Below are 19,148 nucleotides of genomic sequence, written 5' to 3'. Positions count from 1 at the left end.
TGAGCAGAGAACTCTTCTACTGAAGATGACAAGGGGTCCATGAGACATGATCTGACCACAGCCAGAACATAAACAGTGGAAAAGGTCAGTTTGTGATGGAAAGGATGGCACCAGCGGTACCTGGGATGATGTTAGGAGATTACATGTGGCTAGCGTAAAAAGGCATAGAGACAGATGACCTCCACCTTAGGAGAAATACAGTTGGTCACATCCTACATTAAGTGTATTCTGAGCATGGCATCTATAGAACCTGAAAAAAAATTTCTTTATTTTCTTTGATCAAAAATAGGTATAGAAATGCCTGTTTCAAGGAAAATATCATACATTTTTTTCTTGTTTAACAAAATAAATTAAATATACATGACTTCTGTTTAAACTCTATATAGAATTACAAAGGTTTTATATTTGCAATTGGATTAATTTCCAGTCCATATAGGTATTTAATATGGTCCTTATTTATTTTCTCTTCTTTCTGTTTTTACTGTTTGAACTGCAATTAAGTTGTATCATTTCCAAAATGTTATCTGAGGGAAGGGGACAACCACACACAACCTACGTGAATTATTTCTCAAATGCATTTTTTCCTACAAGACTATTAATTCATTCTCTTTGTTTCTTACTCTTTTTTCTAATGCTTTCATGTATTTTGCATTGATGTAGAAAATCCAGTAGCTTGTCACTGTGAGCCATTAGAGAAGGACAGCGTGCTTTGCTTTCTTCACCATCAGCAGTTCAATTATTATTATTATTTATTATTATTATTTCTTAAATATAAATATAAAGATGGTCTGTACAATGTTCCTCTTTCCTTCTTTCCTTTTACCTGGCAATGACACTGAGTCCTACGACTGGGGGATTGGAGCACTTGCGGTTTGATCTGCAGAACACCCCATGGGAAACACAACACGATGCCTTCACCTTCCCGAAATCGAACCAACCAGCTCAGTTTGCATTTCAGATAAAATGACCACGATTGAGAAGCATTCGGCATTTCACGTTGTGAATAGAAATTACTTTTCCAGACCTTCTTGTGTTGTTTTGTTTTGTTTTGTTTTTTCCCCTGGAAGCAGTGAATTGGTTATGTCTCCTGGTGCTTTGGCACTAAACCTCAGGTACTTTAGAGCTCGAGTCACTCAGAGCAGGACAGGTCTGGGGGCTTCCCACCAAAACAAGTGATGTGCAGCAGGCACAGGAACAGCAGTGCTTATCCAGAAAAGCACCACAGCCACCTCTTGCTCTTGCTCGTTTTTAGCAACACAAGGAAGGAGGTGGTGGTTCACATCCCTGTGGTCTGTCTCACTTGTTGACACCTTGATTAAAAACTCCGGGAAGGCTCTGCTGTTGGAGATGGCTGCCTCTCTGCTGAGATTTGGAGTTCCTTCATTATTCCTTGGCTACATCCTGATTGCAATAATTAAAAAAAAAAAAAAAAAATCTCTTTTCTCTCTCTGTCTTTCTCTATTATATATATATTTATATAGATAGATATAGATATATACACATATATATATACACACATACACACACGCATATACAATTATATATATATATGTATATATATATTTAAAATTATATATATAATCTTTTCTGTCTGCTTTGCCTGTTGCTGGCAGTGTGAGCTGACTTGGAGCAGTCTCTTCTGAGGTACCACAAGGAAAAGCCCAAACGAGCTACTGTACACGGCTGCCCTCTTAGCACTGGTACTGAATGTGCTGGTGCTGATGGACTTTGCCTTCCACGTGTGAGTGGGTGTGGGTGTGGATGTCTGTGTAAATCTTTGGGTACATTTTGGATGCCATGGCCGGGGCGAGTGCAGGCCCTTGGGACAGTAAATGCTGCTGCTGAGCGACATATTCCTCATAGTTTATGGAGGAGATGCAGTCTTTGTCGGGGACTTGGGAGACGCAGATCCTGTCCCGGGGCTGCGGCCGGTGCACGGGGGCAGCAGCTGGAGGGGAGCAGGGTTTCTTTTTGGTCTGGCAAAGCCACAAGAGGATCGTCCCAAAGATGAACACAGCTCCGGCAGGGATGCCGATGATCACGGGCCAGGGCAGGCTGCTGGCCGAGGAAGGGGGCACAGGTGCACTCGGAGGCTTGGGATCTGGACATTACGGCAGGAGAGAGACAGAAAGAGTTAATTAAATGCAGGCAAAGTGGATTCAAAACAGATGTCACACTTGGGCTGGCTTTTGTACAGGCTGTCTGGCAACCCTGCCAGACCAAGTAACAAGGGAGAAATCAAGCCAGCACATGATGTTTGGTAACTGCTTTGCTTTTCAGTGCTCCTGGAAGGAGAAGCAACTCATTTTCTCCAGTTTAGGGGTCGGGAGGGGAGTCTTTGGGGGATTTTTTTAACTTTCTTATCCAAGCTTTAATAGATGCAGTAGGGCCAACCTGAGAGTTTCCTAACACCCTCACTCTGCGATGCAGTGGGCTTCATTGCCTAGATTGGAGGACACGACACGGGACGTGTCAGTAATACCTCCGTGTCAGCAGCCCAGGAGGCACAATCAAGTTATGCAGAGCCATGGCATGTTGCCCGCTCGCCTCTGCCAGGTGTAGCCGTGTCTGTGTGGGCTTTAGACACTCTTTAGTATTCCTGTCTAGCAATACTGGAGCTACTCAGCAGTGCTCCGCCATGACAGGCAGCATGAATGGGATGGTTTTTTGGAGGGGTTGTCTTGAGTTGCTTGTGTGGCTGGGAGAAAGTCTGAAGGATGGGAAAAACAGAGGTGAGCTGGTGTCCTCTCCTTGGTGCCCAAGCCATGGAGAACTGAAAGTTCACATTAACGTGAGTGTTCAGCTCCCTAGGCCAATTGGGCTCTATCTCCACCAGTATCTTTGGAGATCCTGCTGGCTTTCCAGGGGCAGCAAATTCAGCTACTGGAGGAGATAAGATGCTTCAGACAGCATCTTTCACACCTACCTCCCCTTCCCCTCTCTGCTGTTGGCTGCCTGTACATCCCTGAGTCACCACTCCGATTTCTCAGCCTGATCTCTTGATTTATAGACCCAAAAGGAGCCCTGGGGTAGGATCCTAGGTATCAAAATCCCCATCTAGATAGCTGCTAGCTGGGATTTCCAAAGCCCTGAAAAATACCTAGGCACAGAATTCAGCTTGCAGGGAGACACTCAACAAACTTTGAAAACCACAGGCTATCCAAATTGCCCAGTGTGTTATACTCAAACATATGTCACTTAACTTTCAAGCCAAACTTCTTTAAGATACTAATGTCTTTTTCTCTCCTTGACAAATAAACCTAGAGCTAGTTTGAAATATTAAATATATACCATGTGGTCTCTTTGAAGTCAGAAGGACCTATACTGTTGACCTCAATAGACAAAAATTTGATTCACTGACACTGGAAATTACAGAATAATTTAGGCTGGGAGTCTGGAGGTCATCTGGTCCAGCCTCCTGCTCAAAGCAAGATAAGATCAGAGAACTGACCCATCAGCTCACCATGAAAACAACAGTCTTCATGGTGGTTGGCAGAAGTCCTCTGCTGGGCTGAAACAAGAGTGTTTTGATATTCATCCATGCTGTTCTTCAGATCTGTCTATGTCAAATCTGGTAGATTTAGAAGCAAAACGGTGTTTTTCTAACTCATGGCCTTGCAACCACATCTTTGCCTCTGAGGGCAAGCTGGGTTCTCCTTCTCTGTCACTGCTAATAACTACAGGCCTGCAGGCTCTGGTTCTGGTATGAGGACTCATTATAGTCCCATTTAAATCAATGGAAAGTCTCCCACTGATTTCAGTGGGAGCTGGATCAGACTCTCATAGTTCAAAAGCTCCCAGAGGCTTTGAGTTATATACCACCCACGCTGCCTTTTCCTTGGGACTGACAGGCTTTCTAGTTGGAGTTTAGCCCTGAATCTAAGTGATGCAGAAGAAGACACCATTCTCTTACTTGTCAACCCGCTGCCAGTATCTAAATTCAAGCTAGTGGCTTGATGGCTGCTGAGACACAGAGCTTTGGGCTCAGTGAGCAGAAGAAGCCATGCTGCCTTAGTTACAGCACTCATGAGCATTTACCCCACTACCTACACAGAAAACCAGTCCTAACAGCCTGGGAGAGTTAACGATATCTCTCCCTCACTGGTGTCTTAGAGACACTTCATTAGACCTGACAGCTAAAATGATCTGATGTTGGCTCCAGCTCCTGTACACTCTTAGCTGTGTTGGCCTTGTGGTGATAAAGGGAAGAAAAAGAAGTAAGATTGATTTCTGTTATAAAACTGGTGGATCTGAAGGTAGATTTACACACCAAGATGAGGCAGAAAGAAATGCTCTTTTCAATAAAAAGTATTTCTCAGGGCAGAACTGTACAGTCAGGATGCAAAGGAATAAATGACAAAGCAGGACAGTGTGCCTCAAACACACTCGATACAGCCTCGGTTGGATGTGCTCACCAGCTCTGAGGCCTGGGGAGAGAAGGAAGCAGCTGTGAGTTTGGTCCCTAGGGGATCACTGGGTAAGAATTTAACTAATAAATCATTCTCTCTTTCACACTCATTCTTTTCCTTTCCTTGTGGCCAGGACAGTTCTTATTCTTCTCTCATTTTATGGGCCTGTATCACTGTTTCCTTATACCAGTAAAAGCAATATAAGAGCAAGAGAAAGAAGAAATGTAAGGGAATGGGGTTGCAAACTGTGCTGCTGTTCAGTTCCCCTCTCACGTTCTGCACCCTATCACTGAAGTGATGTAGTGTCTGCAACTGCAGTATCCTTTCCCATATCCTCTTCCCTACAGGAGCAGGTGATTCATTTTATTTCACCTTGCTGGAATCATTATTCTCCGTGAAGGGAGAAAAGGAAACATCATCAAGAGGATTTCAGCAGGGGCTGATTTAAATCACGGTTGATTTAGTCCCTCATTCATTCTTATCAGAACTGGGGTAGTCTAAATCAGCACAGAGGGCCATGGAGCCCAATGGGCATCAGTAGCTGTATTAATAAATACCATGATGCAGACTATTGGTTCAGATAGGGGCAAAAAAGGCATAACTCACCTGGCAGGACTGTGAGAAAAGCGCTGCGAAAGCTGTATCCCATGGTGTTTGCCCCTAGGCAAATGTACATCCCTGCATCCTCTTCCTTGGCTCGAGTAATCATCAGTTTGTTCAGGTAGGAACCATCAGGACGAGACCAGACCTCCCCCGTGGGCAGCACAACAAACTTCTGTCCCCCAACATCGATGGTTGAGTTGTACTTGCTCTCTGTGCCGTACTCCACCCTTTTCAGCCACTGGATGACGGGTTTGACGTCGCTGCGGACTTTGCATTGGAAGGATGTGGTCCCACCATAGTCTACTGTTGTGTTGACGGGATGTGTCCCTGTGAGGATGGGCTTGGACCTCGTCCTCTCTGCACAAAAACACAGGGAGCTCCATGGAAAAAGGTGTTTACCAATCTCATTAACTTGTGATTGCAGAAACACAGGAAAAAGGCGTAGGAGGGATGCAGAATAATTGTCTAGTCCAACTCCCTGACCCAAGGCAGGCTGAGATTTCTGCAAAACTCTCCTGATATAAATTTGCCCAGCCTCTGACAAAGTCTCCCATGGTAGATGCTCTCCAGACTCTCCAGACAGCTCCTCCATTGTCTCATGCTTAGCAAGTTTTTCCTCGTGCTAAACATGAATCTTCCTGTTTCTAACAAGAAAGTTACTTACTCTATCTCCATCAGACCTGGATAAAAGATTTTTCTCCCTCTTAGGTCTTATATTTTGGAAGATTTTCTTCAGCCTTCTCTTCCATACATGGAACAACCCTCCTAACTGCTAAGCAAACAGTGTCCTAAGAATCTTGTATAGAAGTTTTTTCTGTCTTTGCTGTCTTTCTGATCTCTCTTGATCTCTCTGGTCATTTGTGAAGCATTTATATTTGGGTACCCATTTTTTGGTGGTATTACTTGACACCACACAGGTCAGACTTGGCCTTTCTGCTCCTTGGCAAGTATTATAAATCCAGTCTGGACTGCTGAATTTCCCCATTCCCTTGCTGTATGCTGCAGGCATGAGATGACAAAAGGGGTCAGTATATATTGTTCTCCCACTTATCCCCAAGTCTCAGGGACCATTTCCCAGAATAATGGGATCTTAATGATGTATCTTGACCTACAGGATCAGAGGCTGCAGTGATCTTTCTTGAGTCTTGACTAGAGGAAGATAAGTGGCCTGATACCAGCCAGAAAGGCCAAAACCCATTTCAGGATTAAATTTGGGCAATAGTACAGGTCTGAACACGAATGTGGATTATTTCACTGTAAATTTTTGCTTGATATTTACCCTGATGATGTCTTTCCAATGTTTATAAATATCTGAAGGGAGTGTGTAAAGAAGATGAAGCCAGACTTTCTTCAGCGGTGCCCACTGGCAGGATCGGAGGCAATGGGCAAAAACTGAAACAGGAGGAGCCTTCTAAACATCAGGAAACACATTTTTACTCTGAGAGTGATCAAACAGTGGCACAGGTTGCCCAGAGAGCTTGGGGCATCCCCATCCTTGGTGATATTCAAAAGCTGTCTGGACATGGTCCTGAGCAACTGGATCTAGGTGACTCTGCTTGAGCCTGTGGGGTTGGACCAGATGACCTCCTGAGGTCCCTTTCAACCTCAGCCATTCTGTGATCCTGTGATGCTGTGTGTCTTACCACCATGTCTGGTAGGGTGCAATTTACAGGTGAATACGACAGAACTTTACGCATTCTCAGGCACAACCTCAGTTTTTCATCATTTACAAGTACATATCTGTTGAGAACCACTGTGGCTACCACTAGTGAGGGGTGGGGATAAGACATGTTCCTTCTGCTTTTGGTCTTCCTAAATGTTCCCTAAGGACAGACAAAATTGGATGGGAAAAGGCCTCTTCTTTCACAGACTAATGGCAGGCTATGGATATTGGCTCATCTTTTGTCTGGAAGTCCTTCAGGAGATATCTGTCATCTTTGTTGGTGGGCCTGTTTACTGCCCATGGGGATCAAATTCTACTGAAAGCCATCCCATGCCATGTCATCCACTGCTGGGGGAGCTGAGACCACAGGCACTACCAAGGAAGTAGTGGAGAGGAAGATCTTCACTTCATCCCCACCTCCCTGCTTTTTCTTCAGTCTAATTGTCCCCATGCTCGCTACGGAACAAATTTTTGTGGAGAAAAGTTCAGAAGGCTTTTGGTTTTCTAGTCAATAACACAATCCTTCCTTTCTCACAATTATTTTTGCCTCAAGTCTCAGCTGATAAAGGAAACAAGATGGTAGGAAAGGAAATCAAACACAAGAAGTTCACAAGACCATCCTTTCCAGCATGATCATAAGCCTTAGGTTATGTCAACACCACATAAAGTCAAAGGAAAAATATATCCCTCATTCTGAGGAATGTTTGGACTTTTTGAGTGCTAGCATCAGAGGAATCAGTCACAGTTTCCAGACAAGAAGGTACTGCAAACCGCTATCCTAGGCACAGAGAGAAATTATGGTATCACAGTGGGTGGTAACTGCTGGCAATCATCAACTGCTTTTGACAGCAAACACTGTTGGATTGAGCATGTAACAAGACAGCTCCCACCAGCACTGGCTTTGGGGTGAGAGGAAGGAACAATGGACCTTCTTTCAAAAACTCGGGATACTTTCAATAATGAGGGCTCTAAAGATGTGCTTGGGAAACAAAAATACCACAGTGGTCTCTATAGGCTTTGCCTTGGGACTACAAGCAGGAATCACAGCTGGGGAGACTGAGACACAGATAAGCAGGACTTAGGAGTGGAGGCTCGGGTGGGGGGGGCGGGGGGGGAAGAGGAAATTGAATAAAACCTGTAATGCTCCACAGAATGATGTTAAAAATAGAAAGATGTCTGAAAACTGCTTAATGCCCTTATCTCCTTGACTCTGGTTCCAGCTTTGGTTACTGTTTTCACTCCTAGCCAGCAAAAGCTAATGCAAACAAAAGTTACATACATCTTTAAGTTGATAAAAACCAAGATAAACAGGGACACAGAAAGGGGTTTGTTCCTGGTGCTGTCTGGTTTTGATGAAGTGAAAATGCCACAGCTGCCATTAGGATGGGGCTTGATTCATTTCCCTGTCTCTGCTCCTGGTTTTAGTGTAAACACATGTTTTTACTGTCTCCACACAGCTGCATCTTTATCAATCCCAGATGTCCGGCAGGTTTGTGCCTTCGGAGCCCAACAGAGCTCCCCACATGTGCTTTTAATTCCTGTGATTCTAGAAAAAGGACTTATCAGAGAACAGATTTTTACCTTTAAGAACAATCTTTCACACTGGGATAAACTTTCTCATGCTAAAATGTATGCACAGACAGACAAACAACATGCTTTCCATGTGGCTGGAAATAGCCCTCCGTGCCCCTGCTCCTCATTAATGAAGGCTAGTCAATCTGCCTTCCACCCAGCTCATCTTCGCTTTCTTGAGTTGGCTGCTCTATAATCATTTCCATGACAACTTATGATGATGTCATAGACAATTGCACAATGATTTAAGAATAAGGTATCTTCTCTGGTAGACTTAGGTAGGATTTGAGTATAATTATCTTCAGTAATAATAGGAGAAACAGAAGATTAGAGATCAAGAATCAGAATAGCTAGATAGTAAGAAGAGCAATTTACTCTATCCCAACACAATGCAGGGTAATCCCTCACAGCTCATCTTCTAAGGGTTGAATCTTGAAAGCTATGTAGACATCTAAAGATACAGACAGGACCCTAGTGGGATTTTATTTTTTTTTTTAGTATCTCATTCGTACCCACCTGAACCTTCAGATGGCCAAATGCTGGTTTTTTTTAAAATCTGGTCCTAAAGCCTTGTCTGGTTAAATCACTCTAGTTGTAAGATTTCTGCTAATTCCCTTGGGAGTCTTCTCTAATGAAGTGGGCTTCCTATTACAGCTATCTAGACTAAATTTTAAATTCATTGCTTTGACCTTATTACCACTCTAATAGAGTAATCTGGGCTATCCTAAGTATTCCCACCCCTCTTCTATGATACATGAAAGGGCTTTATCAGTGAGTTCTCAGTCTGTCCTTGACATGAGTCTCTTGGTAGTGTAAGACTGAACTGGGTAATGCTGAACTTTTACCATGCAGGTGCCCTTAGAGATGACTGTTTCCCAAGTATCCCTCCTCATTCCAGCTACTAAATTGTATTGTTATTACCTGTCTTGCCCAGGTGTTAGCTTTATTTTAGAGTTTCAGTAATGTTTTCTCTGTCTCTGATGATGTTTTTTAATACCTCCACATTTCTGTGTCCAGCTATCAGCACTGCACACTTGCCGTCATGGTCCCCTTACTCAGCCAGCCAAATCTCAAATCTCCCTCTTTGCCTTTCCACCCCAGAGGCTGCACTTACGGATTACTTCAACTTTGTATGTTGCATTGATTTCTCCAACTTTGTTAAATACTCGGCAGGTGTATTTCCCACTGTCTTCTGGCTTCAGGTTCTTCAGGTTCAGCGTCCACTTCTTCTTCTTGTTCTCCCCAATCTCTTGGGGCGTGAGGGGCTTATTGTCCTTCAGCCATGTAATGTCAGGCCGTGGGTTCCCGCTGGCCACACACTTCAGGCGGATGGAGCTGCCAACAGGACGGGCAATCACTCTGCGTCTCATCTTGGCAGGCTGCGTGAACCTGGGCCGGGCTGAAAAAGGCATGAAAAATTGGCTGTGTTGAGCAAAGGGCATGCAAAGAAGGATACTGCTGTCAAGTGTCATGGTCAGATTTGATGCAGAGGCACCCAGCAGTCCCATACATACCATGTAACATTCTCTCTCATATAAGCTCAAACTGATTTCCTCAGAAAGGAGACAACCTACACCCTGATGCATTTGAATCTTTACTGGTCTTCTGTGGCCACCGTATTAGCCCTCTGCATAGGCAAACCCTGGAATGTTTCAGTGTCCGTAAGGCAACTGCGTCAGACCATCTCACAAAATAATAACAAAATCATGCTATTGCAGCTGAAGGCAAAATGTGGCCCCATAATCACATTATAATTGTTACCATATTCCATGCCACAGATGCAAGCCCTTAGCCAAGACCAAAGGAAAAACTTCAGATTCCTGTCAGACTATTTTCTCAATCTTTTGCTGGTCACTTGAAGCTTCATTTTCTAAAGATGTTTTGCCCCTTAGTTCTCACTGGCTTTAATGGGACTTAAAAAGAGTCAACATCTTTTCAATATGTAGGAAAGCCTTAGAAGTGTCAGACTTTCGTACATTGATCTGACTTAAATGTATGCAATTCATTTAACATTGATTTATGAAGCATTCATACTGAAATGCCCAAAGAAGCAAACAAACAAATGGAAAGCCTCAATAAAAAACCCTTGAGTTTGTTATTAGAAGATACCCCATCCCAGTCCATCCCAAAAATGGAGAAGCTGAAGCAATAGCTGCTGGTGGGCAGAATCACGGGTTAAAATAGTCACCTTGTATTAGCAAGGAAATCACCAATATTTATAACAGTAATGACAATAACACTAGAGAAATACAAGGTCCTAACCTGACAAAATCTATCATCCACAGAATCATGGGTTAAAATAGTCACCTTGTATTAGCAAGGAAATCACCAATATTTATAACAGTAATGACAATAACACTGGAGAAATACAAGGTCCTAACCTGACAAAATCTGAAATTTATACCCCCAGCTGCACCTACCTTTAATTCAGATTATGCCAAAATTCCAGATGGAAAAGAGGTGGCACCTTTACACCCTAGTAGCTTTACTGACATTGCAGAGAGTTTTCCTGTACAGTCATGAGTTAGTCTGACTAATCAATAGGAAGAAAAAGAACTTTGCAAAAACTTTTACAACAGTTGAAACAATAGAACATGATCTCTTGCAAGGCAACAGCTTGTCTACTAGTATCCTGTAATGAAGAATTCAAAAGAAATTACAAATTCCTTACAGCTACTTCAGTTATGCAACGTCTGTCCAGAGGCACTTCTAACTGCAGTCTCCTGCTGAGCTCAACACCACTTATGACTCCCACTTGGCACTCTCCCCCTACATCCAAAATACTCCTGCCAAATTCACCTGCCTTTTTTTTTATTTTGGCAAAGCCAGTTTCTCCTTCGAGTCCATTCAGCATTTGCACAACAGGTTTCTCCTTCTGTTTTTGAACCCTATTTCTTGCTTACCATGATCTTACTCTTCAGCCCTAAAGGGCAGTCACCATACATTTTTGCACTCCCTTGGTAAACCCTTCCTTAATCCTTTTCTTGGGACATAAGAGAAATAGATAATGAGTGCCCTGCTCTGTGGCACATTGGGTTGAATTATGCCCATCAGCTACTGGCCTTCACCAATGGAAACTGTAAAGCCACAACCTCAGTAGCATATAATACACCAAAGCAAGCTGAAAATGTTGTACTTCAGGTATCAGGGAAGTTAGCTACAGGATAGCATGGTGGGACTCTCTACTTGAGAGCCAGCTCTGCTGCTCAGGGCTGAGGACCAGAAGCCCTGGGATGTGCATTATAGCAGAATTTTGGTGGATGGAGGAGGCTGGTCTGCAGTTTCCTCTCTCCAGGCCCTGGAGAACACCAGCCATTGCTCTATGAGGTCTGCGAATGTATCCCTCAGTCCTCCCCTCCCTGCAGCCTTGCCCAACATCCCTCTCTCTTGGAAGAAGACACCCTTTGGCATACGCCTCTCTTCAGAATCCTTTGCTGCAGGGGAAACCATCTGCCCCCTCAGTCTTCTCTTGCCCCTCTTGACTGTCATTTTGGGTCCCAGCCATTTCATGTTATTTCAAACTCTTGCTCAGAAATGCTTTACTCTCCATACAGAGGCTTTCATGTGTAATCTAATGAACTGGAGCAACTCTGGCACTGAAAGTCTTTGCCGTGACAGCTGAGCAGTAAGTGTGACATACTAACCCACTCCACAGGTCATGGTGTGTAAATTGCTGGGTATTCCCTTGGGGGTCTGTTGCGAGAGGAGGCCCCCTCCCAGCAAAAACAATCACCCTCCTAGACAGATAATTAACCCTGTCAGAGCTGCACGTTGGGAGCAATGACATGCTGAAGTTTAAATCTGAGCCGATTGAAACGTGCTGATAAGGGCTGTCATTGTGGAAATTGAGTAACTGGGTCTAAACAGTTATCCTCTAATATGGCAGGGATTTACTCTGAGATGAGGAACTGCAGGTCTGGGTAGGGGTAGATCCTTGCCAGATGGGATTCCTGGGCTGGGACTAACACATCAAAGAGTAGGTTGGAGACAGGGCAGTCACACTGCCCATACAGAGTGAAGAGTCAAGTGAGTGACTAAGCTCTCACCTTCCCTTACCTCTTCCCTGCTTCCACAGTAATAGTTCAGAACTGTCTTTCCTCCCAAAAAAGCAGGCCTATAATATATCTGGTTTTCCTTCCACTGCGACTTCCATGAATCTGTCTGGAGTTTTGCATTCACTCCTTGTACATTGTTGCCAAGATGCATACCAAACTACAGGTAAAACTAAACTTCTTTGGCTCTTTCTGTCTTTCTTTTTTCTTCTGTTTAAAGAAGGTTAAGTGATTATGTGGTCTCAAAAGCTACTCCAGGCTGTGTGCAAGATGCTGAAACCAGATCCCATTTACACAGTCCTGAATGTTTCCTTGACAAAAGCCTGAGTTGGACAAGTTTAGAAAAGCCAGTTAACAAAAAAGGAGAAAGAGAGACACACACACACATAAGTGAGAGAGAAAAAGAAACCCAGCAAACACAAAGGAGAAAGAAGGAGAAGCAGCAGTGTGAGAGGCAGAAAAAGTCTCTTTTGAGTTGATGCTAGTAAATGTCTGTCCCCAAATCTGTACCATTTACAAAAGTTTTGCTTGTTGGAGTGCCAGAGAAGGCCATTACAAAGTGCCTCTGTGTTATTTATACTTCACATGCTTATTCTCCTCCACATCACTTGGCGTTTGCTTCATAAACATGAACCACACATTTGTACAGTATAAATTATGCCACACACAAGAGCAAGGGAAAACACAAGTGGATGGGGACAAAGAGACAGTGTTGTGTATGGGTTCCTTGCTGAAATGCTGTTTACCATGATTTATTCAGGCTAATGAAAATTAAATGAAACAGAAGGCTGTTGGCAAAAAGACATGGGAAGGAGTTTAGCAGTTTCGTCTCCCTGTGGGACACCTCGAGGTGCATGGATTTGTCCCAGAGGCTCCTATGAGACTTTGCTTATACAAACTGAGATGGTTAGCTAAAACACATAGTCTGCTGTGATCTGCCACAATTGCCTCCACATAATGACCATCAGTACCACTTCAAGCTTTCATGATACTTATACAAAAAAGTGTCATGATATGACTAAGTACTGAAATACTTTCAAGTCTTTTGGATGAGAGCTCAGTCAGTTGTGTGAAGACATGGGTGAGGGTATTTATCTTTCCCCACATCAGCTCTCTCCTCTTGATGGGGGTAGGACTTCTCCCCAGCAATACCACTCCATGATGGTAGCCAGAAAGCAGAAGTGGAGCTTTTTCTTAACCAGCCTTCTCCTCTCCCACTTCTCTAAGGCCCAGGACTCTGCAAACACAAATTTCTCACTCACCCATTATCCTACAGAAACCTGCAGACACACACTGACCCTTCCTGTACATCAGCTCACACCAGTAATTTGCTGGTGAACACTGCTGGATGGAAAGGGCTTGGGTATGTGCTTGGCCTGCCCCAGCCATTTCCCTGCTTGGGGAGAGGAGACAGGAAGGAAGGAAAGGGTAAAAAGCAGAAGTGTAGGAACACTGCAGCACAAAGAAGGACTGAGCCAGGGCAACACAGAGTAAGACACAATCTGAGATGAGATTGTCAATGCCTAATAATTTTGGTAGCGCTTACATATTTTTTCATAACGTTATTGTATTGATCCACCATCCACCAGCTCTACCAGAAACACATCTGCCATGGCATTCAATGTCTGTTCCTATTTCCAACAGGATAATGAAAACTGGAACTTTTCTTGCTAGCTACTGAGTCCCTCCTGAAGGACTCCTGACCTGTAGTTTATCTAAGCCACCCTTTCTCTAGTTCTAAAATGTCATCCTTTTCCAGAACGAGTGGACATTACCTTTCTCTCTGAGAGCAAGCTCAGTCTCAGATGAATCTGTAATTCAAAGCTATTATGGCACTGCCTCCTCCAGGTGTGGACTGGACTACACCACAGAACACCACATCCCTTGTTTACTAGCTCCTGAAGAAAACTGGCTTCAGTTCAAGTGGTGGAGACTCCTATGGAGAAAGCTTGACAGGTTCCACCCCGACCATTGCTACAAGGTTACTCCCTGGCCATGAATGTGGTACAAAGCCACCTCTGTATTATAAAATTAGAAGGAGGGATGTACTGCAAGAGCAAAATGGAACTGTTGTGTTTCATCCATTGAGGTCATAAACTCACATCACACTCCTGTCAGTAATGGCCAAAAGCTGTTTGGCATCAGCCTGACAACTTATTGTTCTTCAAGGAGTGCTTGGACCAGTCTTTGGACCTGCAAGTCTTGCAGTGATTCAGAACCTGTTCCAAGTGAGTTTTTAGCAGTTCCCCAAAGGTCTGCAACAGCATCAAAATCCTATTCTTGAACGGTCCAGGGCTTAGAGAAGTTCATGCAGGTGTCTAAAAGAGAGGGTAATTTTAAAAAATACTCAGCTTTGGCCTAATGTTAATTCTCCTGAAGTGAAGTCAGACCTCCCATTTGCCCTCAGTGGGAGCAGTGTTATGTTGGCACTGAAAGTTTTGGAAATATTTCTATAAAAGTCAATATGCCTTTTATAGAGAGTCTATGAAAGCTATAATAGCTACACATGCAAAAGAAAGTTACTGCCCAGAAAAACAAATGCAAGGGAGAACCATGCTGGGGTATATGGCAGGGGGCCCTAGAGCAGACCACTGCTTGCATTTTGCAGAAGGACCCTTGGATGGGATCCATTCACACTGACATGTTCAGCTGACGCTCTGTTTATTATTTGACCATCTGTAAGGAAAACTCACTTCAGTCACTCTGCCTTTCCCTTCCTTCAGCAACTGAGAAATGTGCCGCGTGAACAGCACTGAACCAAGACCCGAAGAAAACAAAAAACATACGCTGCTCCTTACCCCACTGCTTCCCAGAATGATCTTCATATTCTCCATTGGAGCCTTCAGGTACCTGGCTATCCTTTCCTGAGCTGGCATCATCTGCAAGGGAAATGAAAGGGAAGATGTTAAGAAGGTCTCCTGCAGCACAGCACTACGATAACAAGAGTTTGCATTTCCTCCTGGAGGCACCATGCAGCTAAAACACACTCAACATACATTTGGCATCCATATCCTGGCACTTAAAGCCTGGCCAGTTTAATGAACAATTTAGTCTGCTGCTTTATGAGCTTTTCGGCAGGCTACCAAAGCAATGGGAGATTAATCAACATTTCCATTAATAGCTGACAAAAGCCTCTTTGTTTATGTTTACAGGTTGCTGTGCCCTAGGAGGAGCTAATCTGTTGTACTTTCTATGCAAATAATATAAATCAAAATTACAGGTAATTAAACCTAGGAGGTGGGGGAAGACTTGTGTGATCAGTCACACAGAGTACAAGCAGTGGAATTAGGAACACTAAATCACTTTTCAGCTTCCATTAAAAAATCAAGAAAGCAACCAGGTCTGGGGCCAAATGAGCCCTCAAGAGATGCTGAATGCAAAGCTATGACTGGAGAAAGCAATACTGAATTGAAAAGCTGTTTGTGGTTTGTTGGGTTTTTTTTAAATAAGATCACTCATCCACCTGTAACCAACCACATACCACTTTGTCCCTTGTCACTCTAGTTGTCTATACCACTACCACAGAACAGCATCAAGGTCTCAACTCTGTGCCCTGTACTGCTAGGAGAAATAGAAATCACCACAAAGTGAAACCCCCACCTCTCCAGCAGCCCCCACCTCGAATTGCCCCTGTGTAATGGCCACCTACAAGGTCTCTGTGAGGGCCAAGGGAGAAGGAGAGTGACCTGAGCCACCTTTTGCAACACAGGTGATGCTGGTGGCCTCATACCTCTGCAGTGCCCAGATAGGAAGATTTTTCCTCCTCCAGTAACAGCTGGACTTCTAGTGCACAAGCACTCAACTCAGAGCAACCTCTTACAGCAATGCATCACACCAGGAGGGGGGGTCCACCTGAGGCTCTTTAGGCAACTACAGGTGACGGTGCAGCGAAGTGTGGCTCTTCCAAGGCTACTTCTATGATCTACAAGTGGCACAGCCCCATACGGCAGCTGGATTTGAGGTGAAAGTCTTGATTGAGAGCTACTCAGATCCTAGCTAAAGTGCACTGAAGTGTGTCAAGTTTGGTTTTCAGAGAGAGGTCAGGTGAAGGCTGGGAAAAAGTTCACCTCAATAGGGAACCGCACTGCAAAGGTGTAAAAAAAATAAATGCAAGAGAAGTGGAAACATCTGACCTAAGGAATTAATCCCTCCAAATGCCCAACTCCTAAAACCCATGAGAAAAAGGCCTCATGAGCAAAAGAGAGGAAATTTCTTTCTGTAATCACTGCAGTAGAGAAAACTTATCTATCTTATAGATGAGCATGCCCCCCTGAAAATATACAAATAGTAGAATTGCTCTTTACAGTTGTTTTAGAAGTTGAGCTGTGCTTAAACAGCATCTAGGGCATAAACTTGTGTGTAGTCTTCGTGAGACAAGAATGTGTGTTTAACCTCATCCTCACCCCAATTTCTGCTATTTTGGAAAATCATTTCTTCAGCATGGGGCACTTTATGCCAACACATGCTCTGCTCTGGTTTGCCGCTGTCCCTTAAGCAGAGAGGCTGCAATGCCATATGGGTTTGTCCCCCCTCGCCCCTGACAGATTTTTCTCTTCTCCTTGTGGTTACTTCTGCGCAGTTTCCCCTGGAGGCATGTACAGCTGTCACTTCGAGGGGAAAAGAAAACTTTCAGGGCAGCAGTGTGCCATGCTCTTACTCCAGCAGCTCAGTCCAGCTGACTGCCCCTTCCCACGTCCCTCTCGCCTGGCTTTCCTGGGGCACCCAGCCCAAACCACAGGGAAGCAGCGTGAAATGAAGTCACACTCAGGAAACATCAACTCTCACGCAGTGCAGCGAGTGCAAACGCACCATCCAGGCTCCACCGAGGCTGGCCCACAGCCTGTGTTACAGAGGAGGAGAGGAACCCATGTGCTGCCTTTTGCAAATATATTTTTATAACCTTGGCAAACCGAATGCAGGGGATACAAATATACCCATTATATACGATGGCTTGCATATGACAGATTGTCTCCTTGCAGTCAAAATACTGAATCGATTATCTTCTGGCACTTGTACAATTTTTCACATAAATATCGGTAGTGCTACGAATGAAATCTTGGATGCTCTCTGACAGAGAACTTATTAAATCTCTTAGCACAATTAGAAAAATGTATTGGGTAATGGAGAAGAAAGAAAAACTGTGGTCAGAAATATCGGATTCCTGCCCATTGTTAACTGCTGAATATCTTAAAAGTGGTTAAGACGTTTAAGTGGTGATGTTCTGTCAATTATATCTTAATCCTACTCAGCTTGATGTACAAAGAGCAGTATATCCTCCCTTGCCTCCTGCCTCATGTTACAGTATGTCAGCCCATGTGTGCTCCCCCTGCCTACACACAAGGACTGACTGGCGTTCTCAACACCTCTTGACATGCTGCCAAGCTTTTGATGTAAGTAAAATTGCTCTGAATCTGTCTGATCCTTTGAAGATGCTTCTTTGGTTGTTATCCTGCCAAATCGCAAACCTGCAGAGTAACCTACCAAACCCAGAAAAAATCATTTTGGGGGGAAGAGATCAGGATAATCCATGCCACTGTGCTGAGCCTATGAAATAGACAATTTGGCAGGGGAGCAAGATTGAAATAACTAAATGCATGCATTTAGGCATGTTGGTTTAGATCCACTGGAACTTGTTTCACGTTTGTTAGGAATGCGGTAACGTTAACAACAACACAGAGCAGAAGTCTCGAGGCGGGGGAAATGTCATAAACACAGAAACTCATGTGGAACAAAACTACTCTTTCCCATCCCCAGAGCTGCACGCTGGGTGAGGGATGTTACAGCAGCGATATACGGTGAATTGGGCTCCTACCTTCAGCACGACTGTATCTGAACAAACTCACGTTTGAGAACTGTAGGAAAAAAGCTGATTCATAAGATCCTGAAACTGGATGAAACTCATTTTGGGAAGATTCCCTGAAGCCCAGGAATTGCCAGTCAAACAGTGAGGCAGCAGAATAGCCAATGATAAAACAAAAACATGTTAACCTGGGATGTGAGTGACCCAGGGTCAAGTTCCTCTTCTGCTGCATTCAGAGAGGGATTTGAACCTTCCCTCTTGGACCTCGGGTGAGTGTCTTAAGCTCTGAACTGTGATCTCAGAGAGCCAAAAGAGAGCTTACTGTTACATAAAGTGGAACAGCACTGTGGGAGACAGATATCCCAGGAACACCCTTAGGATGGAAGACTCCCATCTAATTCAGATACCACCAAGATTGGACTTCCACTTGCTTCACCCAAAGTTAGTACTGCACCTGCATGGGAACAATCTGCCCCCCCCTGTTTTGAAGAACTTTCTTATTTTTAAAATTTTAATATAAAGACATTTCCTAGGGCAGGGAAACTATTTCACAGTTGTTCTAGTCCCTGTGTTAGCAACCACAAATACCCTTTTTGTACCACAAATACCCTTTGGTCAGCCTGCTCAATCCTAGGGAGCAAAACCCAAATTTCCTGAGAGTTAGAGGCATCTGGTTCAGCCCGAGCCTGCAGTTTGAAGCCTGGTTAATAGTGCCCGATCTGAAGAAAAATGTTGCTTGCATTTCACCCCAAGCTTTACAAAGCAACTGGCAATATTTGTATTAGACAGAGTGGACCTGAAAAAACGAGCCACATTCAGATATGTATGACCAAGCAATACAAAACAATGAGTTAGCAGCAGAAATCACATGAGTCTTAGCTATATTCAAAAATGACCTTATAAGCTGATTGCTTATTCATGCTTTTGTCACCTCCCACAGAGGCAGGCAGGTCAGGGTGATGACTACATACAAAAAAAATCAGCCTGCAGCCAAAGGGCAGCAGGGACCAGCTATGCAGCATTGCCAGCTTTGCTGCCAGCAGATTACC

General features: G+C 44.0%; 1 protein-coding gene across 2 annotated transcripts in view; it reads right to left on the bottom strand.

The window, feature by feature from the left end:
* Nucleotides 1–240: 240 nt before the first annotated feature.
* FGFRL1 (fibroblast growth factor receptor like 1) overlaps nucleotides 241–19,148 on the bottom strand; it is a 179,535-nt gene continuing 160,627 nt past the window's right edge. For both annotated transcript variants that reach the window (XM_074904346.1, XM_074904345.1), the window contains exons 4-7: nucleotides 15,098–15,178; nucleotides 9,362–9,646; nucleotides 5,016–5,369; nucleotides 241–2,101 (exon numbers count right to left, since the gene is read on the bottom strand). In XM_074904346.1, coding sequence (XP_074760447.1) covers nucleotides 1,692–2,101; nucleotides 5,016–5,369; nucleotides 9,362–9,646; nucleotides 15,098–15,178 — 1,130 coding nt within the window. In that variant the 3' untranslated portion in view covers nucleotides 241–1,691. The remainder of the gene's footprint in view (nucleotides 2,102–5,015; nucleotides 5,370–9,361; nucleotides 9,647–15,097; nucleotides 15,179–19,148) is intronic.

The sequence above is a fragment of the Athene noctua genome, chromosome 4 (genome assembly GCF_965140245.1).
Source record: "Athene noctua chromosome 4, bAthNoc1.hap1.1, whole genome shotgun sequence".
Classification (NCBI taxonomy): domain Eukaryota; kingdom Metazoa; phylum Chordata; class Aves; order Strigiformes; family Strigidae; genus Athene; species Athene noctua.
The sequence above is the reverse complement of the archived record's forward strand: the minus strand, read 5'-3'. Positions and strand labels throughout refer to the sequence as shown.